The sequence below is a fragment of the Bos javanicus genome, chromosome 6 (assembly GCF_032452875.1).
Source record: "Bos javanicus breed banteng chromosome 6, ARS-OSU_banteng_1.0, whole genome shotgun sequence".
Taxonomy (NCBI): domain Eukaryota; kingdom Metazoa; phylum Chordata; class Mammalia; order Artiodactyla; family Bovidae; genus Bos; species Bos javanicus.
In genome coordinates this window covers 88,559,992-88,586,113 of record NC_083873.1, presented here as the reverse complement: position 1 = coordinate 88,586,113, position 26,122 = coordinate 88,559,992, and the positions used below count along the sequence as shown (strand labels likewise).

Sequence of the window (26,122 nt, the reverse complement as noted above, 5' to 3'; positions counted from 1 at the left end):
TCTTTACAGTATCAACATCTCTTTGACTAGGATTGACTAAATTCTATGAATAATCCTTGAGTAAGAACAGAGTTAAACTTGAACACTAGTCCTCCAAAGGTGTACATTTGGCATTATAGTTGTTCTTTGATGGACTGATACAGTCCAACCCCTGATGGAAAGTAGAGTGTGATCATGGTGGTAGTTGAGGTAAGGACATCTTAAAGGTAGGAGTGAATGCTTGATCACAAGAATACAGTGATCCAGCTTTATTCATCAGTGCCTAGCATAGTGCTGAGTACATTAGAAGTATTTTGATGTGTTTAATAACTGAGAGAAAGTGTGAGAAAGATTCTGACGCCCTTTATGTGATTTAGAAAATATTTGATTGTTTTTGAATATAAACAAAGGCTAATGGCATTTAGAATTGTTAAATGCCTTTCAATTAAGAGAAGCTGTTTTTGTCTTCATACATAAGCTACTTTCATGATGGAGTTAATTAATCTTCACCTTTTGAGCAGTGGTTTAACCTTGGTCTTGCATTTGCATTACCTAGGAGCTTTTAAAAATTCTTAATGCCCAAGCCATACCCCTACAAGATTAAATATCTAAGGTTATCTCCCAGGCATTAGTACTTTTTCTGTTAATTCTGTTGTATAGCTAAATTTCAGAACCACTGCTCTAAGACTGGTTAAACAGAATATAAAGCAATATACCCCCTAATTCTCCAGATGTCTTACTCTATTTGGGCTGCTATAACAAAGTACCATAGATTAAGTGGTTTGTAAACAGAAATTTACATTTCATAGTTCTGGAGGCTGGAAGTCTGAGATCTCAGGGTGCTGGCGTGGTGTTAGGTTCTACTGAGGACCCTCTTTCTTTCGTGTTGCAGAGAGCCATCTTGTATTTTCATGTGTTGGAGTGCAAAAAGAGGAAGCATGTTCTCTTATAAGGGCACTGATCCCATTGACGGTGTCTTCCTCATGACTTCTAATCCTATTACTTCCCAAAGGCCTCACTGCAGTAACATTACATTGTGAGGTAGATTTCAGCATACGATTTTGTGGGGGACACAAACATTGTAGTCCATACTACCAAGGAAGTAAAGTTGCATCTTTATTAAATGCTGAATAGAGCAGACCTTTGAGTTGGCTGACATTTCGTAAAAAAATTCAGAAGAGGAGATTCTCCAGTCTATTATGATAGACTTTTTCAGTGTTTAAATAATCTGGACAAAAATGTTCTTTCTGTATTTTATAATATAAACCTATTTTGTTCTATAATCAGTGCAGACAGAGACAAAAGCTCTCCTGTGTTTCTTTTTTAGGATTCTGAAATTCATGATGGGTTAAAAATACAAGTCAATCTCTGTTAGGACAAGAACATTTTTAGTGTTTAATGTCTTTCTGGCCTCAAAAAAGGATATATACTAAACTGTATGAATTTTCATTGCAATTATACTCCTCTAGGTGAAAAAGATATAATTCATGGATATACTCTGCTGTCAGAAATATTTTTAAGATGATAAAAAATGGAAAGCATGGAGGTGTATTTCAGGGTTTCAAAATAAAGGACTTGTCAAAGTTAAATATCTTTAATGATATAACTTAATGACATAATTCAAGAAATATTTATTGACTGCTTCCTTGGTGTACTGCTCTTGGCTTAGACAACAGCAATGAAAAGATAGATGAAGTTCCTACTTTCTTGGGACTTTTATTTTAGTTGAAAAGACTGACAGTATGTAATTTGACTAGAAAATAAATAATAGAAGTTAATATTATCATTATTACTATTGGAAAATGAAGTCAAGGTGATGGGGATGAACCATGACAGAGAGAAGGAGGGTTCACAGGGTCACAAAATCATACTCTGCTGCTGCTGCTGCTGCTGCTAAGTCACTTCAGTCGTGTCCGACTCTATGCGACCCCATAGATGGAAGCCCACCAGGCTCCTCTGTCCCTGGGATTCTCTAGGCAAGAACACTGGAGTGGGTTGCCATTTCCTTCTCCAATGCAGGAAAAGTGAAAAGTGAAAGTGAAGTCGCTCAGTCGTGTCCGACTCTTAGCGAACCCATAGATGGAAGCCCACCAGGCTCCTCCGTCCATGGGATTTTCCAGGCAAGAGTACTGGAGTGGGGTGCCATTGCCTTCTCCGCAAAATCATACTCTAAGGAATGACAAATTTAAATGAAACCTGAGTGATCAGAAGAAACTAGCCATTTGAAAATCCTAGTAAATGGCAGCAGAGAGGGAACTGTAATTGTAAATTTCTAGGGTATACCTCTACATTTAACTTTTTTAAAACCTTTATCTTCATTTTTAATTTTGGCCACGTTGAGTCTTGATTGCTGTTTGTGGGCCTTCTTGAAGTGTGGAGAGTGGCACATGGGCTTCTAACTGTGGCGGCTTCTCTCGTGGAGCACAGGCTCTAGGGCGCACAGGCTTCAGTAGTTGCAGCATGTGGGCTCTAGTCCCTTGTGGCGAAAGGGACTTAGTTGCCCTGCAGCATGTGGGATCTTCCTGGACCCAGGGTTGAACCCTTGTCACCATCATTTGCAGGCAGATTCTTAACCATTGGACCACCAGGGAAGTCCTACATAATGTTACGAAGGGGACTGGAAGAGGTTGAATTAATGATTCAACCTTGTATTTTATATAAGGTAATGGAAAATTGAGAAAATGTTTTCTTCAGAAAAATAGATGACTTCATGCTGGAAGGTGCCTGATATCCTATTTCTTTGTCCTGCTGGATTTTTTTTCCCCTTTCTTTTCCCTCCCACTTTCCTTGTCTCTTTCCACCCACCTTTATTGCCATAATTTGAGGCAGTTGGAGCCACAAATAGAAAAAGATGTGTTGGGGAAAGAAAGGCTAATTTTTAGAATGTGCTATAGCTACTTTCTCTTGGATGGGCTCACAGGAAGTAAGAGTTGTTAAGATCTTTGATATCAAACTCTTCAAATTCTTGTATATCTTTTTCATTGTGTGCTCAGTTGCTCAGTGGTATCTGACTCTTCGGAGCCCCATGGACTGTAGCCTGCCAGGCTCCTCTGTCCTTAAATTTTCCAAGGAAGAATACTGGAGTGGGTTGCCATTCCTTACTCCTGGGGATCTTCCAGACCCATATTGATTTATTTATTTACTTGGCTGCACTGGATCTTCATTGCTGCATGCAGGCTTTTTCTAATTGTGAGTGGAAGCTATCTCTAGTTGCAGTGCGCTAGTGTCTCTTGTTGCGGAGTGCTAGCTCTAGGGCATGAGTGCTTCAGTAGTTGTGGCACATGGGCTCGGTAGTTGCATCTCTAGGGCTCTAGAGCATAGACTCAGAATGCTGGAGTGGATTGTCATGCGCGTCTCCAGGGGATCTTTCCAACCCAGGGATTGAACCTGCATCTCTTATGTCTCCTGCATTGGCAGGCTGGTTCTTTACCACGAAGGCCACCTGGGAAGCCCTACATTAATATCTAGAGTGGAGGAATTAAAGAAATAAAAAACTGACAATATCAAATGCTAGTGAGAATCCAAAGCATCCAGAACTCTCATACATTGCAGGTGGGAATGCAAAATGGTATTGTCATTTATAAAAGTCTGCTGTTTTCTTAAAAATTTAAAAACACAATTTTTTTCTCATGTGTTTATCCATAGGAAATGAAAACATGCCCACATAAAGCCTAGTACTCAAATATTCATTAATTACTGAATAGCTAAGCAAAGAGATATATCCATATGATGGAAAGGTATTCAGAAATAAAAGGGAATGAACTACTGATGCGATGCGTGCTGTAGAGTAGATGAATTTTAAAGGCATTGTGCATTTGTAAAAGAGGCTGCACTCAAAACTTTGAATAATTCCATTTCCTTCTGGAAAAGAGAAAAATGAAAGTAACAGAAAGCATGATTACTAGGGTGGTGATAAGAGATTGCCTATAAAGGAGCAGGAGAAATGTTTGCGTATAAGAAATACTGTCTATCTTGATTGTGGTGAAAATTATATAACTATATATTTGCCAATATCCATAGATTTGTATGGGACTTCCCTGGTGGCTCAAGATGGTAAAGAATCTGCCTGCAATGCAGGAGATGCAGATTCGATCCCTGGGTCAGGAAGATCCCCTGGAGAAGGGACTGGCTACCCACTCCAGTATTCTTGCCTGGAGAATTCCATGGACAGAAAAGTCTGGCCAGTTACAGTCCATGATGTCACAGAGTCTGACACAACTGAGCGACTAACCCTTCACTTGCAATCTTCCCTCCAATAGATTTATACAACTAAAAATGGGTGAACTTTATTCTAACTTATACTTTGATAAACCTGATTTTCAAAGAAATTTAATTGGCTATAGGAAGAAAAAGAATGGAGGGAAATACAGTGTTCTCTTGATTTTACTTCTCTTGGGAAAACAAGCTGTTGCTGTAACTGAATCTTACAGTGACTTAATATTGATGTCAGGCTGTGCTGTGCTTAGTTGCTCAGTCCTCTCTCTGTGACCTCATGAAATGTGTAGCCTGCCAGGCTCCTCTGGAATTCTCCAGGCAAGACTACTGGAGTGGGTTGTCATGCCCTTCTCCAGGTGATATTCCCAACCCAGGGATCAAACCCAGGTCTCCCACATTGCAGGCTGATTCTTTACCATTTGAGGCACCAGGAAGCCCGATGCCAAGACTTTTTTTTTCTGTTTACTTAAAAAGTATTTCTGTTGCATGTGCATTTCAGACTGAATTACATATACTAGCAAGTTAATCCTATATACCTCAAAATAATACAAATTGTTTTGATACTTCTTTTGTAATTTTTGTTAGAAATATGGAAATAAGTTATTCTTGATATTTTTGAGGATCTAGAATTTAAAGTATTAAATTTTCTTTGAAGATCTAAATTATTAAATTATTTGCTAGGATTACACAGTAGAAAACTATGTTGTCCTTTTATTGGTATTTTTATAAGGTAAGCAGTATAGAAGAGTACAGATAAGTAAAATTCTCTTGATGATTTCACTCCTTGATCACCACTTGAGTTATATATTTTGAAATTTTTGTTTTCTTGAATATACATATATTTTGTTTTTAATCAACTTAAGCAGACATATACCATGCCTGCTTTTCTGAGACTTAAATTTTTCACCTAATGAAATGTAATATTGATACTTTTCGACATCAGTGTTTGTGTATTCATTCAGGAAATATGTTTGAGTTTAAGCTTAATGTTTTTAAGGCCCTGTTCTGTTTGCAAAGCAAGGAACAAAGTATGGTCCTTGCCTAAGTGAATTTATATTCAAATAAGATAATAAACAAGTTGGAAAATGTCACTGCAGTGTTAAGTTTCATAAAGATAAATAAGTCTAAAGAGATGAAAATTAAAGGGACAGAAAGAATAGAGTAAGTACATTTAAATAGTCATGGTATAAGTCTTTATATGTAGATCTGCTTTGTTCTTCAGATGGTTGTTCATTGCTTCATAACCCAAAACTATTATTCTGTTGATGGGTATATGGATTACATAATTTTTTCTGTTATCAGTTCTATAATAAACATACTTGTACATTTTTTTTTTGCTGACATATACAAGTATTTCTGCAGTCTAAATTCCTAGAATGAAAATTGCATTTTAAATGTTGATTATAGAGTCTACCATATTATTCCCCAAAACAGACAATATCTGTCAATGGATAAAAAATAATACCTCATTTTAATTTGTATTTGCCTGATTGCCAGTGAGGTTGAGCATATTTGTTGGTCATTTGTTATGTCTTGTATAAATTGCCTACTCATATCATTTTGCCTATTGTGGGGTTTGCCTTTTTCTTACTGAAATTTTAGGATTTCATTAAAATTCTGTTTATAATATAACCATCATATTTTATGACATTTTCTGCTAACCTGTCAATTGTCTTACTTTATGGAATCTTTGGATTTTTCATTTTTATACTGTCGAAATCTATCAGTCTTTTCCTTCCTAGCTTCTAGGTTTTGTGTCTTTCCTGAAAAGCCTTCTTATAGTAATTTAGCCTTTTATGTTTTCTTCTACTATGTCTTCAGTTTTATTTATGTTTCTAGTAGATTTTAATTCATCTGGAATTTTTAAAATATATGTTTTATGGCTGAGACCTAACTAATTTTTTCAGTTTTGTAACCATTCTCCCAAAATAATTTATTGAACAATGTCTTTTTTTCCCACTGACTTGAAGTATCATCTGTATCATAATTTAAAAGTCCAAAATATGTTTGTTCTGGATTTAATACTCCATTGTTTTGATGATTATCATTTTATATTTGACATCTGGTAGGGCACCCCTCCCCATTGTCTTTTTCAAAAAAATTTTGGCAATTTCTGTGTATTTTCTCTTCCAGATGAACTTTAGAATCAACATGTCAAGTTCCATTAAAAATCCCTTTGGGATTTTGATTGGAAGTGCATTGAATTTACAGATTAATTTGGGGAGAATTGACATCTTTACACTATTGAATCTTCCCATCCAGGAACATGGTATGCCTCTCCATTTCTTCAGGTGTTCTTTTATGTCCATTAGTAAATTTTATTGGTTTTTTTTTTTTCATGTAGGTCTTACATTTTTCTTGTTAGGTTTATTCCTGGGTATTTCGTAGTTTTTGTTGTTACCGTGAATTACATCTTTTCTTCCATTTTGCACTTTATTTTTCAATTGGTTATTGCTAGTATATAGGAAATCTGCTGATTTTTGTATGTTGATCTTACCATTTACTTAATTGTTGATTGATTGTCTTGAAATTTCTAGAAGGATGATTATGTTTTCTGCAAATGATGGCATTTTGTTGTTTCCCTTTTCAGTATTTATACTTCTCTATTTTTTGTTTTGTTTTCTGGTCTTATTGCATTGCTTAGGTTTCCAGACCTGTTCCCTACTAGTTCTGATTTGGACATCTTTTCTGATTTAAATGGAATGCTTCTAATTTTTAAACTTCTACATTTATATATGCCTTAGATTTCTGATAGAATACCTTGTCAGAAACAAAAGTAACCTTCTTGGCTTAAAAGTATTTCTGTGGTAATAGATAATATGTTTTATCATGTGTTTTTGTTAAGATGATACATATTCTTTTCACCTAGCAGTTTAATGTAGTATATTACATTAATATATTTGCCTAATATTGGTAATGGTGTTTGTCATTTTTAGTATTTATTCAGCAAGTGTTTGGATGCTTGTAATATTGTATTGCATTGTGCCAGGAACTTTGCCACAAACTGGTGATAGCGCTGAGTAAGTCTGATTGGTTCCTCTCTTTTTTAAATGGAGAAGAGAGATAATAAGCAAGTACTCAAGAACAAGATAATTTTAGACTATGGTAGTACTGTGGAGGAAATAAAGAGAGTGGTGTGGTAGAGAAATGAGGAGAGTACCTCTGATATTATCATCTGAGAAGGTAAAATATAAACTAAGACCTGAAGAATGGTGAAAGCATTGGCAAAAGCATTCCAGGTAGGGGAAGATCACATATGACTGTGTCTCATGTTTTCTCGATCCCCTTTCATGTATGTGTTGTGCACTGTACTTTTTATACAACTGCCAAATTAACTTTGTAAATAATATAATAATGTTATGTTCCTTCTGAAAGGTAGATGTATAACTATTGTTAAGGTTTCTTCTGTGGATATATTCTATTACATTTCTACCTTTCCTTGAGGTAATTTTGATGATTTCTTTTCTTAGAAAATCATCCATTTTTTTTTTAGACTTTCCCATTTACTGATGTATCAGTTGTGCTTAGTTCTCTAATTTTAATGATTCCTTGTATTTTTTATTCTCTGGTTTTCCATAATCAGACTTGTTAAAGGCTGTTTCTCTTGTCAGACTTACCCAAGAAGTAGTGTTTGGTTTTATTTATTACTTTCATATCTCTGAATTTCTTCATTTCTATGTTTATCACTGTAAGTTATATTGATATATTTTTATTTGTATTTTATTTTTGAAACTTTTTATGTGTTTAAACCTTTTTTGTCTTATACTGAATATATTTAAGGCTTTAAATTTTTCTTTAAGAATTGCTGGGACCAATTCCATTTCAAATGATATGCTCACAATGTTAGTTTTCACTTTCTCTATATTCTAAGAGTTCATTAGTAGGTTATTTTCTTTTCTTTTAAAATTCTCAAGTGTAGTGTTATCCTTTTATTGATAATTTTTAGTTTCCTTTAGCTTTATGGACCTCGGATGTAGCCTGTGTTATTTTTAAAAAAAACCTGTTGAGATTTTCCTTTGCTTAAGATATAATCAGGTTTTTATTTGCTTTCAAAGACTATGTTCTTTGTTCATATGATATACTAAGTTCTGTTTCACTATGAAATATAAGTATAGTTTGTTAATTCTATTTTTGAAGTGCCCATACCTGTATTGTCTACTTGATTTCCTCATTTTCTGATAGGTATTTGGAAAGTTTCCCGCTAAGTTGTGTGAATTTTCAAGTTGCTTAAGTTTCTAATATTTTTACTTTATATGTTTCTGTGTTGCATTGTCAGGGTACGTAGAAGTTGAGCTGTCACACACTCCCAGTATATTGTATCTATTATTATTATAGATTTTTTTTCTATGTAATATGTTTTGCCTTGAATTCTTCCTTTATTCATGTTAATAATGGCACCTTTGATTAAGATTGCTTTTTTACACCTCTGTTTTCAACTTTTATGACAAAATATTTTAGATTTTTTTCTCTTGTAGTACCATGTAGTTGAGTTTTTTCCTTTTTTCTTATTTAAATCCTAATCTATAAGATTTTCCACTCTCTTTTATATTAAATAGTTAAGTCTTTGGGTTTTTGTTTTTTTTCCTAACATTGACAATTAATGACAAAGATGCATTTTCTTATTATCCCACAACCTGTCCCCCTTGTGTTTAACTGAATTTGAGTTTTTAAAATTGTTTCCCTCCCAGTTTGAAAAATGTTTTCTTCCTGTTCTTCAGAAGGCATTTGATTGAATTTAAACAGTATTTGTAACTAGTTGCTTCCTTTTTTATTAAAAAGTATCTGAAATGTTAACAATAAATTATATTCTACTAATTTCTTTTTTAACTGCTTGGTCTTATGATTTCTTGGCTGTCCTTTTCTTGGATTCATTTTAGTTGTTGAAGGCATAAATTCTCTAAATTCAGAACTGTTTGTGGTTTTTAAATTTTAAAAGTACTTGCATGTCTAAAAATTATTTTGTTCTACAGTTTAGAATTTTTTAAAAGTTAATTGTGCTTCACTTCTTTTCAGATTGTCTTCTAGCATTTAGTTTTGTATTTGAGAAGTAAATTTTACCAGGTTATGACTCTAGGCGGGGTGTGTGTGTAATCTGTGTGTGTGTGTGTGTGTGTGTGTAATCTGTATGTGTGTGTATATTTGCATGTACATTTTAATGCCATTTTACAAGAAATTGTTTTATTTTGAGGCTCTTTTTATGATAATTGATGAATAATGATATATACCAGAAGTAGGCTAAATTTATAACTAAATTATTTTGTACTGTTGTTATTGGATTTAAGGAAATCCTCGAAATAATATGTATCTTTAATTCTGTTAGCAAGAAATCTACTTACAAACTCTAGATATGAGGATTCCATAGAATTTTTACTTATTTTAACCATTAATAATTTGTCCACTTTATAAAGTTTATAGTTTCCAAATTTTCACACTAAACTGTTGTAATTTCATAGTGAGCTATTGGAGGCAGATAAGTACTTTGAAGCATAAGAAAAGAAATCATGTTGTACTATTGGGCTTTGTGTTTCCTTATACCACTGATTCTTAGCATATTCCCAGGTCTTGACTGAAATTTATTAGAAGGATAGATAAGTATGAATGAAAGAATGTAGATATTAATCAATCATAAATCAATGAATAGACTTTTGAAAGCTAAATTTATTTTAGTCAAATTTTCTTCAGTTTTATTTATTTTAATCTTAAGATACCAGTACCATAATGTCAGGCTCTTTGTTGATATTCTTTTTCCAGGGACTTTTAAGTGGGCTCTTATTTATTTTCTTATTTTATTTTAATGTATATGTAAATCAGTGTTCAGTGACTCTACTACTACTGGAAAAGTGTATCCCAAATATACTAATTTTGGAATAGTTTAGTCTTTATTAAGAATTGTACTATTTTAGCTGGATTTTACCCTATTTAAGACCATAAAAAATACAGAGCAAAGAAATTTTTCTTAGGCTTCAGGATCATGTATGGAAGAGAATAATTATGATGACTATATATTTCTTATTTTATGTATAATAAATCTATATTCAAAGAACTAAGAAGAACACGTACTATGTTTCTCTGGGCTTGTTTCAAAGATATAGTGTAAACTGTTAAGAATTACTCAATCAGTGTTACAAAATTTCAAATTAGTCTTTTTTTTTATATTCACCTGTTTATGTGTGACCTTTTGATATTATTATTATCTTGAAATTCAGGTTACCAGCTTGACATTCAATGATAAGTGGAGGGTAGTTTTCAGAACAGCAAAAACAGTAATAAATTGAGATAGTGATGGCATAGGAGGATGGGAGTGTTAAAGTTCAAGATATCCAAATTCTGTAGTTGATAGCATTCTCATTTTTTAAATTATGTTTACTCTTTAAGACTGACTCTTTTTCTTATCCCCACTTTGCATAATCTTTCATTTGATATATTGATCAAATGATTGATAATTCCTAATTAGTTTCTTTATGTCTGTTGTCCTGTATGTTTAAAACCATCTTTCACATGGCCTCTTTCTAAAACACTGTTCTAATGCTTAAACCCTTCAGAAGCTACCATATAAACTGTGGACTTCTCCGCATAATACTGAAAGGCTCCATCTTTTTTACTATTTTCACTTGGAAATATTTTTTCCTTCGTCTTTACAGTCTCTGTATTAGCATCTGTTTAGTACTACTTTCCAATCTTGTTTGATACAGTTAGCTATTTGTACATAAAGTTGCCTTTAGAGTTGCCTTTTTTATATAATATTTGTGGGAGGCATTGATTGTTAAAAAATCATTTTGTATTACCATTCTCCCTTGGCTGTCCTACTACTTTGCGCATAGTATGTAATTGGCAGTGAATATTTGTTAAATTGAATGGAATTTGTAAATATGATACCTAGTTAATCAGAATATACTATATTCTTATTCTTTGGCTTCCCTGGTGACTCAGATGGTAAAGAATCTGCCTACAATGCTGGAGACCTGGAATCGATTCCTGGGTTGGGAAGTTCGCCTGGAGAAGGGAATGGCAACCCACTCCAATATTCTTGCCTGGAGAATTTCATGGACAGAGCGGCCTGGTGGGCTATACAGTCCATGGGATCACAAAGAGTCAGGCACCACTGAGGGACTAACACTTTCACTTTCACTGTGTTCTTTGGCGTGAATACTAGTTTATTACACTATAAAATGGACTGCTTTTCTCTAATATAGCAGTGATAATATATTTGTTCTGAAGAGGAGTTAGTTTGAAATGTTATGCTAATGTTCACAATTGGTCCAGATGACCCTTTATTTCCATGTTTTCACGTGACTTTGTGTTTTGAGTATTCAAGGACTAGGACTTCCATTAATAGCATTAACAAATTCATTCACCTCTGACCATTGTTAAAAAGACTTTGGCTTTTATTGTTAAGCATTTGTGTTCAGTTTATTTTGAGAAGAAAGTAAAAAAATACTTTGTTAATTGGATAGTATTACTTTTAAGTAATTTTTTTTAAACACAAGCAACATCTGTAGTAAAACATCACCCTGAAACTTTAAAAACTAAAAGGATTTAATGTACACGAAAGTATAAAGACTAGTGAAATAAAACCTCTGTAAATCTCCTTTTCAGAGATTTAGCATTATCAAGAATTTGCTACTCAACTTTCGTTTTCCTGAAATACTTTATGGCAAATTCCTGACAGTATTTGTGTATACTCCCAACATGCATCTCTAAAAGATAAAAGCAGTTTCTTACCTAACCAGAGTGATTCCTTTATACTATACTATACCAACTCATATTCAGATTTCTTCATTTGCCTTGAAAATTTCAAATAAGGTCTATATTATTTTGCTGGTATGTCTCTGGAATGTCTCTAATTTAGAACAGTTCTTCCCTTTTACTGTCTTTCTCTCTCTTTTACAACATATTCTATATTTTAGTTGTTTTTGTTTGCTTCTGTTTAACTCAGTGGTTCTCAACTTCCCATCCCTAGAATTTTTGGTTTTTGTTATTTCCTCCAAGGGGAGATTTGGCACTGTCTGGAGATACTTTTGGTGTTGCAACCTGTGATAGGATTGCTATTGGCACCTAGTGGGTAGAGGCCAGGGATGCTGCTAAACATCCTGAAGCGTGTAGGACAGCTCCCAACAACAAAGAATTATCTGGCTCATAATGTCAGTGATGCCAAGATTGAGAAGCCCCAATTTAATTTGTTCCAGATACTTGCCTTAATAATTTTTATAAACTAGAAGTTAATTCAAGGAGGCAACAGTACTTCATAGGAGGTACTGTATATTTTATGTTGCATAAATCAGGGACATATAATGTTTAGTTGTCTCACTTCTTTTAATTGAACATTGGGTTCAGGTGATGGCAGCTTTATCCCTTAAATACGGAATTTAAAGTTAGCTTTTCTAGAGCAAAGTGAAACAACAGCCTCTTTTACTGGTAGAAAGAATATTGGAACTTGTTAATTGTATAACTGATCTCTTTTTGTTAGATGTTTAGAAACTTGCTGTTTAAATACAGATCCTGTGCTTCTGTTTCCTCATCTGTAGCAATAAACTGAACCTGGCGATTTCTAAGACTATTGCATTTTGATGGGACTATTGCATTTTGATGGTGATTTCTAAGACTTGTGCATTTTGTTCTTTGCATTAGATAAGAATTTGATGCACATACACCATTTTATAAAATATCCAGCTAGACAAAACCACACATCCAAAGTAGTTTAGATATAATTTAAATTGTCATGCTTTGAATATCGATAACTTTGACAGATTATTTTCTTTAGGGAAGAATGAATTTAATAAGGACATTCATTTCCTTCTGTCTCTCCCCTCTTCATGAAAGTTATTTATACATTTCATCTAAGGAGTTTCAGAATATTTATGTGAATTTATTATTCAAACCATTTTTAATGTTCCAGAACTTAGCTGTGACTGAAAATGAATTTTTTCTATAGAAATAATATGATAAAAATGAGTTAGGTTTGAATCTAGCCTAATTGTATTTTGGTTTTTAATCTGAGTTTCCTTAGCTAAGGACATGTTAAGGAGGTGTATGCCCATAACTTAGTTGACATTTGAATAGAGTTACTTATTTTTGTATTTTTGTGACTACATCTCCTTATATCTACATGTTCTATAATGTTGTTCAACAATCTTTTCAGGTAGGAAGAGAATTGGTGTTAAAGGAAGGAGCTGTCTTCTACTTCCTCTTCAGAACTCCTATGACGCTTTTTTTCTCTTTCTCTCTCTTTTTACCTTATGCACTTCTGCTCTGTATTATTGTTATTGTTTCATTCTCACATTAAAGAAGTAAGTTCCTAGATACAAGGCCTAATTTTACACATGTGATAGTAGTAAACAGCAGTATCTCTTACTCAAAATTGGTAATAAAAGTGTATTTAATATATCAATGAATATAGCATTTTGTCATACCTGCTACCTAATACTTGACTTTTCTGTGTCTAGAAAATATACCTTTATATAACTACCTCTCCCTTCCCCAAATACACTACAACCTTTTAGTATCTGAAAAGAAAGGAGCCTCAAACCATCTCTTATTTATTAAAGAATGATTTGAGTCCTCACAATGAGATAGGCATCATTCTAGTGGCTCCATACCAGCTCTGCAAACAAATTCCCTATTTCTGTGGAGTTTAGATAGACAAAATATATGTATATATCTTAGTCAAAATTTATAACAAAATTATGCAGAAAAAGTGTTTAGAGATGGATGAGATAACTTGCTTAGCTCTCATAGGTAGCAAATGAAGCAGTAATGGTACCTAGGTCTTTAGATCCTGATGGTATCCTTGAAATTAGTTTCTTTTTCATAAATTGGGAGGTAGGGCAGGATATAATAGACATCCACTCCTGTTTTCTTTATCGTATGCCTTTTAAAATTTATAGAGCGTTTCATAGGCATTTGAATCTACTGTTTTTTAAAATATCAGGTTCTTCACATAGTAAAAATAGTAGGGGTTTACCAGGTGGGTCAGTGGTTAAGAATCCGCCTGCCAAGCAAGAGTCAAGGCTGGATCCCTGGGTTGGGAAGATCCCTTGGAGTCTCAAATGGGAACCCTCTCCAGTATTCTTGCCTGGGAAAATCCCATGGACAGAGAAGCCTGAAGGACTACAAGTCCATGGGTCACAAAAGAGTCAGACATAACTTAGAGACTATACAACAACAACAACAAAAAATAGTGGGCTTTAAAATTTAAAAATCAGTGTAAGAGCTTTCAAAAACATTGATTTAGCTATTTGGCTGTGTGGGGTCTTAGTTGCAGCATGTGGGCTCTTCATTTTGGCACACGGGCTTTTCTCTAGTTGCGGCGTATGGACCCGGTAGTTCTGGTGGCTAGGGCTTAGGTACTCCCCCTTCTTAAGTATGTAGGATCTTAGTTCCCCAACGAGGGATTGAATCCCCTGTGTTGGAAGGTGGGATTTTTAACCACTGGACCACCAGGGAAATCCCTGTAAGAACTTTTATGGATGGAAATTTTCTTGGGATCCAGTGGTTAGTACTCCTGGCTTTCACTGCTGAGTGCGCAGATTGAATTCCTAGGCCGGGGAATTAAGATCCTTGAAATTGCATAGCCAAAAAAAGAACTGTCATGGAATTGATTTAATAAAACATATTTCTGCATTTAGTATGCCTCATGAAAAGATTGAGGTGTATTTTTCTTAGTAAATTTTCACCAAACTTAGTTAAGATGAGGTGTGGCATAAGGGGACCTTATATCAGGAAATTGCTTTTGATTGAGATTTAATACCTTCTATGATCTAATTTGTAACTTTCTGACTTTTCCTATAGTAAATCCTATATTCTAGCATGTAGAAAGTTTATGTTTGTCTACCAGTACTGTATTCCTTTTCCTTTTGTCTTATACCAATTAGTTATTTTGGTCAAAATCCCTTTATATTTTTTTTTTTTTTTGCATGCATTGTCTCCTTTGAACAGTTTTAGTACCTTTTCTCTGTACTTTTTGTTTGGCAGTCTGCACTGCTCTTTGGCTCAGATGGTAAAGAGTCTGCCTGCAATGCAGGAGACCCAGGTTTGATCCCTGGGTCACAAAGATCCCCTGGAAGAGGGAATGGCTACCCACTTCAGTATTCTTGCCTAGAGAATTCCATGGACAGAGGAGCCTGGCAGGCTACAGTTCATGGCGTCGCCGAGTCAGACACAACTGAGTGACTAACACGCTTTCACTGCTTTTTGATACATTTTGTTTTCTAAAACATTAATTTGAAATATTTAATTTTTCATCTGTTCATTTTACCTATGTACATTTTTTTCATGGTTATTTACTCCTTTTTTTTTTTTTTGTCTTCTATTGTATTGAAAAGCTATAGATACTTTAACAGAGAAAATATCATTGGGATGCAATGTTTTCTCTAGAAAGACTCATATTCTGAACCATGGTTAAAGATAAAAAGACATAGTTTTTACCATGCTTAAATTTTGAATCACATATTTCTATGACCAAACCAAGGTGAAAAGTCCACTTTCTAATATATAACACTTAAGCTTTCACTGCTTCCTTTATAAATAATTTAAAGTTTATTTAAGAAGTTTATTTTAATCTCCTACCCATCATAGCAATTGTTATAGATTTTTAAAGTTAATATATAGCAAAGTTTTGGAAAGTTTTCAAAGATTTAGAGATTATTTTCAGACTATTCTCTGTGTATTTATATTTGAAATATTAGAAATATGAAATATTATTTCATATTAAACTGTATTGGCTTAAGGGAAATTTTGAAAGAAACATTATCTCCCCCAAATTTAACATTCAGTATTAAATATGTATAGATTAAAAATAGGATTTATGTCTGATTGCTAAACAGGTGACTTTCAAAGATGGAATGATACAGAGTTTCTGATGTTATATTGGTTAAGAATTTATTTCATTTTAGTTATTACAATGTTAAAAGTACTTTAAACTTGTGAAATAAATTTTACCCAAATATGTTAGTGATATTTTATATAATAACTATCACCTTTTTATCAGCAAAATAAAAAAAATACATCTTTCTACATATTCTTAAGTTGCACTATGACAAGGGATGTCAAAATAAAACTTTTCCCTTAAAAGTCTTAAGAGCTGCTATTTCTAATTCTTTACATTTCTTTTCATTGAGTCTGGTATATGTTACTGTATCAGTGGTTCTCATTGTATGATCTGCAGCCCTCTCAAGTTCTCAGAAATCAATTAGAGTGTTCAAAAGGTCAAAATTGTTTTCATCACTATACTAATATGTTACTTGCCTTTTTACTGGGTTGATTTATTTGCACTGATGATACAAAAGCAATAGTAGGTAAAATTGCTGGCCTCTTAAGGCCATGGCATCAAATTATACTAGTATCATTGTATTTATCATTACCATATACTCAGAGTTATAAAATTAAAAAGCCACTTTCACCTGAAGAATAATCTTGATAAAGCAGTAAATACTGATTTTTTGAAATCTCCATATGTGACTACATACCCTATTAATGTTATTATGTGATAAAATGGGACGTACACATAAAGCACTACCGCTGACAGACACACTGTGTCTATCAAACTTAAGACATTTGGCAGATGTTCTCAAAAATGATCGAAGTGAGCCTATCACTTTAAGGAAAACCGTCAGTACTTGTTATTAGTGATAAAATTAAGCTTACAGGCACAAATTAGAATTTCGGAAGTTTTATTTGCCTGAGCTTCACAGCTTTGCAGTACTTAAAAACTTTTGTAATGAAACCAGTAGTGATATTAATGATGTGATTTTTGATATTGCTGGAGAAGGAAATGGCAACCCACTCCAGTATTCTTGCCTGGAGAATCCCATGGACAGAGTAGCCTGGCAGGCTATACAGTCCATGGGGTCACAAAGTTGGACATGACTGAAGCAACTAACACTTTGATATTGTAGTTTGATTTTGAATTTGGTAAATATTAGTAAATATAACCCCTAAGGGAAGTCTTTGGGAGCAGTACAGTACTTTATAGGTGTATAAGGGTGTCCTGAGAACAAAAGATTTGAGAATAGCTGATTTAAGTCTTCTACTGCAGTCAAACATGTCTAACTAAGTATTAACATCATAACCTCCCTCATGCGCTACCCTTCCCCCATGAAAATAGACGAACACCTATGATTTCAGTAAGGAAAACAAATAGATTACATATGATATGAATAATACTTTCTTAAAATATTCTACAAATTTAATTTTCTACTTTGAACTGTGGGCTTATATATTCCATTGAAATTATTTAGGATTGCCTTGTATTTATCATTGATACTGACGTTAAAATATTTTTCTCTCTTCTTCCTTTTTCTTCTGTTTGTTTCTCTTCCCACTTCCCTTTTCTCCTTTCATTTCTCCCTTCCTTCCATTTTTGGTATTTGTTTTCTAGGTGGAGTCTTTCATTTTGGATCAAGATGATTTGGAAAATCCAATGCTGGAAACGGCTTCCAAGTTACTTTTGTCAGGTACTGCTGATGGTGCAGACCTCAGGACAGTAGATCCAGAAACACAAGCTAGACTGGAAGCTTTACTAGAAGCTGCAGGTAAGTCTGCAAACTCTACATATATAATAAGCCTACCTAATTTTCCAAAGTTCATATGACTCTTAAAAATTCTAGTTATTATAAATGTATGATCTTAGATATTTAGTATAAGACTATTGATAAAAGTTAAGGATTACTTTCTGGAGAATTACATGGAACATTTCATGAAAGCACGTTTTCATTGCCAGAATCCAATTGACAGGTTACTGTAAACCTTATAAACAGAAACTTCATATACGGTCAGTTTATATTCATCTTGAATTCTATTTTTGCACATTCATCCACTATATAAAATGTATTTATATTCCCATATTAATACTCACAGCACTTTCTGTCTTTTATAGAAATGCATAGAACAGTGAAACTTTTGATTTATTCTTTGTGCATGTTTTCTGCTGAGATGATGCTCTGTGCCTTCTTGTGTTAGTTCTCATAATCAAGTGTCCTTTCCACAATCTACTTTGGGTTACATTTTCCACATTTTTGTGCCTTTTGTTGGTAATTTCACTGTTTAAAATGGCTCCAAAGTATAATGCTGAAGTGCTCTCTAGTGTTCTAAATGTGAGCAGGTTGTGATGTGCCTTGTGGAGAAAATAGGTGTATTAGGTAAGCCTTTTCAGCTCAAGTTACAGTGCTGTTGCCTGTGAGTTCAGTGTTAAAGAATCAAGTATAATATATTAAAAACACACATGAAACGAGCTTATTATTGACTGGTTAATGCAGATGCTCAGGCCAGAGTCTTTCAGGCACCTAGCCCTGTATTTCCTTTTGGAGGAGTATTCATTAATTGAGTGTTCCCAGTGATTTTACAGAACATAATTACCATGAATAATAAGAATTGACTGTGTATAATTCCTTCCACTTTTTGCGTCATACACTGTTTTTAAAACCTTGTAAAGTGAGGGAAATGAAAATTGTGAAATTATTTAAAAATATGTCATAAGAGTAACAGGGAATGATTCTCCTGAAATGAAGAGACTTGAATTGAATATAAGAGAGCTGTTTGTTTTCTCTTGTCCGAAGAGGCAAAACCAGGTTTAAAGATGCTACATGAAGGTATATTTCAGCTGAAAGGAGCTATCTTTGGAGATAGAATTCCTTTTTATAGAATGCTAATAGTTGCTTTGTTTTTCTCATCTTTGTGTTTATTCCCATTTTTTCCCGTTTTCTTTACAGTAGCTAACAATCAAGATATCAGCTAAGCTGAGTTCTCATCTGTAGGCTATAGAAGAAAATTCACTTCTAAGTTTATGTTGGTAGTGGAATTCAGTTCCTTGGAAATGTGGGACTGAAATCTTGATATTTGTACAGACTGTCAACTGGAACTGCTCTCTTGTATAGCAAACCTGTTTGAGACTGTCCACATTTCCTTCATCTTCATATCAACATGGCATGTAGAATCCTTGTGCTTTGAATCTCTGACTTCTTTTTCCAACCAGCTATAGAAATTTCTTTGCTCTTCCTGGGGTCATGTTTGATAGGGTCAGGCCCACCCAGATAACCTTGTTATCTTCAGGTCAGCTATTCCATGGGAAAAGTGAAAGTGAAAGTCGCTCAGTCATGTTGACTCTTTGCAACCCCATGGACTATACAGTTCATGAAATTCTCCAGGCCAGAATACCGGAGTGGGTAGCCTTTCCCTTCTCCAGGGGATCTTCCCAATCAGGGATTGAACCCAGGTCTCCCGCATTGGAGGTGGATTCTTTACCAGCTGAGCCACAAAGAAATCCAAGAATACTGGAGTGGGTAGCCTATCCCTTCTCCAGTGGATCTTCCCGATTCAGAAACCAAACTGGGGTCTCCTGCATTACAGGTGAATTTTTTGCCAGCTGAGCTATCAGTGAAGCTAATCATGAGGATAAAAATCTGTCAAATTCACAGTCCCAAAGATTATATATAGTGTGTACACCAGAGCTGGGTATTCTTGGGAACATTTTAGAATTCCTAGTATACCAATGATTGTACAGAAGCCACTCCATTTCTTTGAAACCCCAAATGTCAATATCTTTAAGTCTTTTCTCTGTGGCTGTTTAACTTCTTGCCTGTTTTTGTCTAGGCTTCCCTGGTATCTTAGATGGTAAAGAATCTGCCTGCACTGCAGGAGACCTGAGTTTGATCCCTGGGTCGGGAAGATCCCCTGGAGAAGGGAATGGCAACCCATTCTTGTATTCTTGCCTGGAGAATCCCATGGATGGAGGAGTCTGGTGGGCTACAGTCCAAGAGTCAGACATGACTGAGTGACACACACATTTTTGTCTAGTGAAATAGAAATGCTGGCTGCCAGCGTTTTGAGAGCTGAGAGTAGAAAGGGGGCCAAGGATCTCACTGTTTATCATGCATATACTCATCTGATCCTCATTTTCAGTTTAGTATTATCTTTTCTTCATCTATACTTGATGTGTCCTAGCCCAGGGTCTTTCTGGTTTAGTTTATTTAGAGAACAGTCATCTGCTGTGCAGTTTGTGGATGGAGTCTTAAATGTCTAAATGCTCCTCATAGGAGTTCAGCCAGTCTCTCTGTTTTCCAACCCAAACCTTACCCTTGTACCTGGAACCTGTATATAGCTACAGGGCCGATCACCTTATTTCTCTCGATTATCTATGGTTCTGCTTACTTTGTTTTGCCAAGTCAGTTACATCTCGTCTTTACTTTGTATTCATTAATATTAGCTTTGATTTATAAACTTCTTCTAGTTTTATCAAAGATGAAGTTCCTGTTATATTTTAGTTTTCCTCTGAGTAAGTTCTAAGAAGAAAAAGGGCAGAAATAATTATCTTAAAATAATCTTGAAATAAGAAATCTAATCTTTTAATTCACCTTTTCTCTGAAGTTATATGGTTCTGTTGATTAAATGTCATAACTTGGAAAAAATAATCTGGTCATGTATGTTTTATTTGATCTCAACTGATTAATATCTAATAATTGAATAAGACTAGTAAAAAAGATCACAGTAATCCAGAATGGTGAGATTAATTTTCAATCATTATTTATTTGAAAGGTTGCTATATATTTCTTAGATTACTTCCTAGTTATTTTTATAAAATAGATATGAAGATACAAGAAATCCATACAAATTTAATATAGAATATTTTGTTCTCAATGTTATTTCTTTTTAAAACGGAAATTACTTTCTACTGATCCAGATGTATTCTCTTGTTTAACGGTTTTTTTTGCTGTCATTGACAAACGGTTGTTAAATAGCCAGTGAGGGCTGGCTGAAATGGTGGGGCTAATTCTCTCCTGTGAGAATGCATCTGTAAGCTTGATCTTAATAATGTTAGGATATTTAACTAACCACAGATGTCTTATTGACTAAACACTACTATAGCAGGTTTAGACTATAGCTGGCTTTTGGTATTAGTAATAGGAATTATACAGTAGGTATCTGTCTTATCAAACCAAGACTGCTTTTATTCTCTGTACATCTTGATTGTAACAGACACTAATTTGATTGCTCCTTACATTTGTTACATCTAAAATCAGAAAGACTTCTTGCCAGATTTATTCCATAGATGTTATATTTCATATCTTGAATTTTTCAGAAAGGAAAGCAAATGCATGTAAACTTTTATAAACTTCAAACACAAACTTATATGATATTTTTGAGTCTTTCCACTATTAAAAGAAATCTGCTCAAATATGTTTATTATCATCATTTGGGAGATCTTTTTGGTCTGTGTCTTAGTTAAATAGTTTCTTTAAAAACTTATATTTGAATCATTTAGGGGTCTTCTTTAAAATTGTAGGTTATCAGTTGGTAATTTTGGGTTCTGAGATTCTGCATTTCTAACAAATTGCCAAATGACAGTAATGCTTTTTGTTTATGAACCATGTGTTATGTAGTGGGGTTCCTTAATATCCCTTATAACATTAGATATTTTATCTTCAAGTTAGAGCAAAGATTCTTAAATCCTGGCTGTACATCAACATCTCCTTAAGAGTTTTTAAAATATGTAGATCCCTAGGCCTCACTTTTACCTGAATTATATCTTTAGATATAGGAGAGCTCAACATCTGAATTCTTGAAAGGCTTCACTGATGGGTGGCCTGTATTAAGCACTGCTGAGTTAGAATAGTAACTAAGAGAGATCAGCTTGCTTTATAGTAATATCTAGAATAGCAACAAGTTATGTCTCATGCACATGGTAACTAACCATTTCTGTTTTTGAAACTTAAAAAAAAAATTTGCTATTCTAAATGTCTTTTTTAGACATGATGCTTTTAGACATGATTTTGGGTATGTGTATTAAGTTGTAGTTGTAATTTGAAGCAAATAGATACTCACAGGTAGGTTATCTTTTATGTAGCCTGTGGTGTCTTTTCAGTCCATTTTTTGGTCACAAGTGGTAGTAGCCCAACTAAGTGTTCTTAAGCTAAAGTGGCCATATACCAAAAGTATGGGGTTGGTGCTAGCTTCTGGCACTGCTAGAATCAATGAATCAAATAAAACTTTATCAGTAATATCTCCTTTGTATTTCTCTGCTCTCCTCTATATTAACTTATTTTGGGTAGTCTTTTTCTCCTTGTGGTGATAAAAGTGGCTAAATAGCACTTGGCAATTTGGCAACCTTTAAACATAGGTTCTTCTTCTAATGTATAGCAAACCTCTATGGATACCCAGTTGTTCCAGCATATACCAGCGACCCATTTCTAGAACCAGAGAGTCACAGAGTTGAGCATGTATGGACTACATAAAAGGAGTAAGATTATTAGACAGTTGGAGAACAGTGCTTTCCCAAGATTCTAGCCAGGCAATATATATCTGTCCACTATATCATTTGGAAGTTAACATAAATAGTTAAGTAACTTGAATTTTGCTTTGTTTCTCCTTTTGGGTATATCCAAATTGGTGTGAAAATAATATAATAGGAATAGGCAAATTATCTACGGCTGATGGTAAAGCCTTTGCAGATCCTGAAGTGCTTCGGAGGTTGACGTCATCTGTTAGTTGTGCGTTGGATGAAGCTGCTGCTGCACTTACTCGCATGAGAGCTGAAAGCACAGCAAATGCAGGGCAGTCGGACAAGTAAGTATATTTCTACTGTGATCAGTATAAAAATATTTTCTTAAAGATAATAAAAAAGCTAACATTTACTGAGCATATTTTTTGTGCCTGACACGGTACTAAATAACCACTTTACATTTGATACCTTGTTTATACTAAAAAAAACCTAGGTATAGATTTTATTTTTATTTCCATTTTATTTATGAAAAACTGAAAAGAAGTAACTTAATCAAGATCAAATAAATAACAGGCAGCAGAGCCAGAACACCCCTATCTGTCTGACTACAAAACTGACTTCATAGCTAATATGTTATAAAAGACCTGTTGCTGATTTAGATTTTGTTTTCTTTTTTTTTTTAATGTTTTCCTGATAAAGAAGTCAATGATTTCTAATTAGTCATACCATTTTCTACTTCATGTGCATGAGAAAAAAAAAGTGAAAGTTGCTCAGTCATGTCCCAGTCTTTGTTATCCCATGAACTGTAGCCCCCCAGGATCTTCTATCCATGAAATTCTCCAGGCAGGAATACTGGAGTGGGTTGTCATTACCTTCTCCAGGGGATCTTTCCAACCCAGGGATCGAACCCTGATCTACGTTGAAGGCAGTTTCTTTATGGTCTGAGCCACCAGGGAAGCCCACTTCATGTGTATGGTAGTGGTGGTGGTTTAGTCGCTAAGTCACGTCCGACTCTTGCGACCCCATGGACTATAGCCTGCCAGGCTCCTCTGTCCATAGGGTTCTCCAGGCAAGAATACTGGAGTGGGTTGCCATTTCCTTCTCCATTTATGTCATTGCTATTGCTAAGTCATTCAGTCGTGTCCGACTGTGTGTGACCCCATAGACGGCAGCCCACCAGGCTCCCCTGTCCCTGGGATTCTCCAGGCAAGAACATTGGAGTGGGTTGCCATTTCCTTCTCCAATGCATGAAAGTGAAAAGTGAAAGTCATGTCATAGTTCTGACCATTTTGAAGGGATGGTTTTTATTTGTTTTTGAATGTTCAAAAATTTTGTAGATGTAGTTTCCATGACTTGGATATGATTATGTTCCAAGGATGTTACCTTTCTGTGTCCTGTAGTTCCTTTTATATAATACTTCACATTTAGTAAGAACTCAGTAAATATTTTGTGACTTGGCCTATTAAGTTTTTCTAATGATGTTGTGCAATAAAAAAAAAAATCACGTCATCTTGTATATAAAACAATTATGGATAGTATAGTTAAAAATATAATGCCAGGGAAGCAGCTGGAAAAGAACCATTAATAACATGTTACTGTCTTGATTCCTCAAAGGCTTCTTTTTTTCCCTTTAATTAAAAACAAGCCATTAAGCCATTTTGTTTACAGTCGACCCTTGAACAACACAGGTCTGACTGCACAGGTCCATTTATACACAGGTTTATTTTTTTCTTTCTTTTTTTGGCTGCACTGCAGAGCTTGTGGGATCTCAGTTTCCTGACTAGAAATTAAACCTGGGCCACGGCAGTGGCTACCAAATCCTAACCTATAGACTACCAGGGAACTCCTAGCACAGGATTTTTTTGATAATAAATACTGTACTGCTGCACAGTCTGTGGTTGGTTGAATATATAGATATAGAAACATAGATATAGAGGAACTATAGATACAGAGGAACTACATATATGGATGGCTGACTGTTAAGTTATTTGCAGATTTTCAACTGAGTAGAGTGTGGTTACCCCTCACCCCCATGTTGTTCAGGGGTCAACTGCATTTTAGCCATTGCCTTTAAACAGTTGAGGAAATAGGAATATTCTTTTGTGTATGAATTTAGAGAATAAAAAATAACATTCGAGAATTGTCTTTTGTATAATAGTATTTTTAAGACTGAAGGAGAGGTTATATAATATTAGCAAGAGTGTGAATTTGCTGTTTCTCTTAACTCTGTCTTCATTCATCTAATTCTTCATTCATTTTATTAATTTATTTTACCATCCTTCTCATTGATTGACTCTAGTTAACCTCAGGTTCTGTTCCTTAGTTACCATTCAGTTTTAGTAGCCTACAATATTATTGATATTCTTTAGATGTTTTTCAATGTAGTTTCTTCTGAGACTGGCAAGAGAAGAGATTTTAAACACCTTGGGGAGTATAGTTCAAATGGGAAATAGGAACAATAAAGGGTCATTGATTCTTTGGCATTGAAAGTACTAGACGTGATCAGCAAAACAGTAGAGCATGTTTGTGACAGTCATATTTGTTCAGCAAAGTTTGAGAACCAAGGGGAGTGCAGTGATGCTATGTGCCAGATTTTACATTAGTTAAGTGTGGAGCCATGTGCCAAATTTAACATACATTTTGCTTGGAAGTTTTGAACTTCAGCTGTTGCTAGAGTAGTTCCTGAAAGGCTGTTTTAAAGCTAACACACCTAAGGAAATGGAGTGAAAGTTCAAATGGGAAAATAGAGGAGAATGTGTGCCTGAGGGGCAAAGAAAGAACGAGTATGTTTTTTTACAGGAAATGTCATGTGGGAGGGATTTGTCCTGAACTTACTTAAAGGTGATAGAGAACACTGAGTCTAGAGACTGTCAGTGCCTGTAAAATGCAAGATTAAGAGAAACTTATTAAGTGCTGTTTAAGACTTTCACTTTGGCAAGGGTCAGTACAGTTAACAAGGGACTTAGGGCAGAAAACATCGAATGGAAAAGTGCTAAGGTAGTGTTTGGGGTTGGAGGTCATGTTGCATTTTTAATAGAGTAATCAGGGATATTCTCACATAGAAGGTGGTTTTTTAGCAAAGACTTGAAATAGATAACATTGAGTTATTTGGGACTTTCCTGGTGGCTCAGATGGTAAAGCATCTGCCTACAACGCGGGAGACCCGGGTTCAGTCCCTGCGTTGGGAAGATCTCCTGGAGAAAAGGCAATGATCTGTGCCTGAAAGAAGTTCTCTTGTCAGGGGGATAGCAGATACATAAATCTTGGCCTTGCAGCCGAACTAGCATGTTTAATGAAAAACATGAAATCTAACTTGGCTAAAGTAGAAAGAGTAAGAGTGAGAATAGTAGGTGATGAAACCAGAGAAGTAAAAGGAGTATGAGATCCTCCCACTGGACAGGATAAGAATTTAACTTTTACTCTGAGTAAGGTTAGAGGCTGGTGGAGGATTCTGAGCAGAGGAGTCACATGATCGACTTCCCTTTTTAAACAAGATCTCTCTGGTACCATCATTGAAAAGCCTGGAGGAGAGCAGGGGTAAAAGCAGGGAGACTGCTTAGAAGACTTTACCATAATCATGACCAAGGATGATGTTGAAACTGAGTTTTAGTGGTAGTAGGGGAATGGAAAAGAGGTTATCCTTGGATGCCTTTAGTACCTAAAGTGTCAGGGCCATGTTTTAATAAGAAGCTGTAAGAATTGAGGTTTATTTTAAAT

General features: G+C 34.7%; 1 protein-coding gene across 12 annotated transcripts in view; it reads left to right on the top strand.

Annotated features, from left to right (window-relative positions):
- The window catches only part of ANKRD17 (ankyrin repeat domain 17), a 166,146-nt gene that overhangs the window by 59,089 nt on the left and 80,935 nt on the right, over positions 1 to 26,122 (top strand). For 11 of the 12 annotated variants that reach the window (XM_061420434.1, XM_061420432.1, XM_061420431.1 and 8 more), the window contains exons 2-3: positions 17,570 to 17,723; positions 22,593 to 22,749. In XM_061420434.1, the coding sequence (XP_061276418.1) occupies positions 17,570 to 17,723; positions 22,593 to 22,749 (311 nt within the window). Of the gene's footprint in view, positions 1 to 6,327; positions 6,464 to 17,569; positions 17,724 to 22,592; positions 22,750 to 26,122 lie in introns of those variants that run through there. The other variant, XM_061420438.1, reaches the window with a different exon arrangement.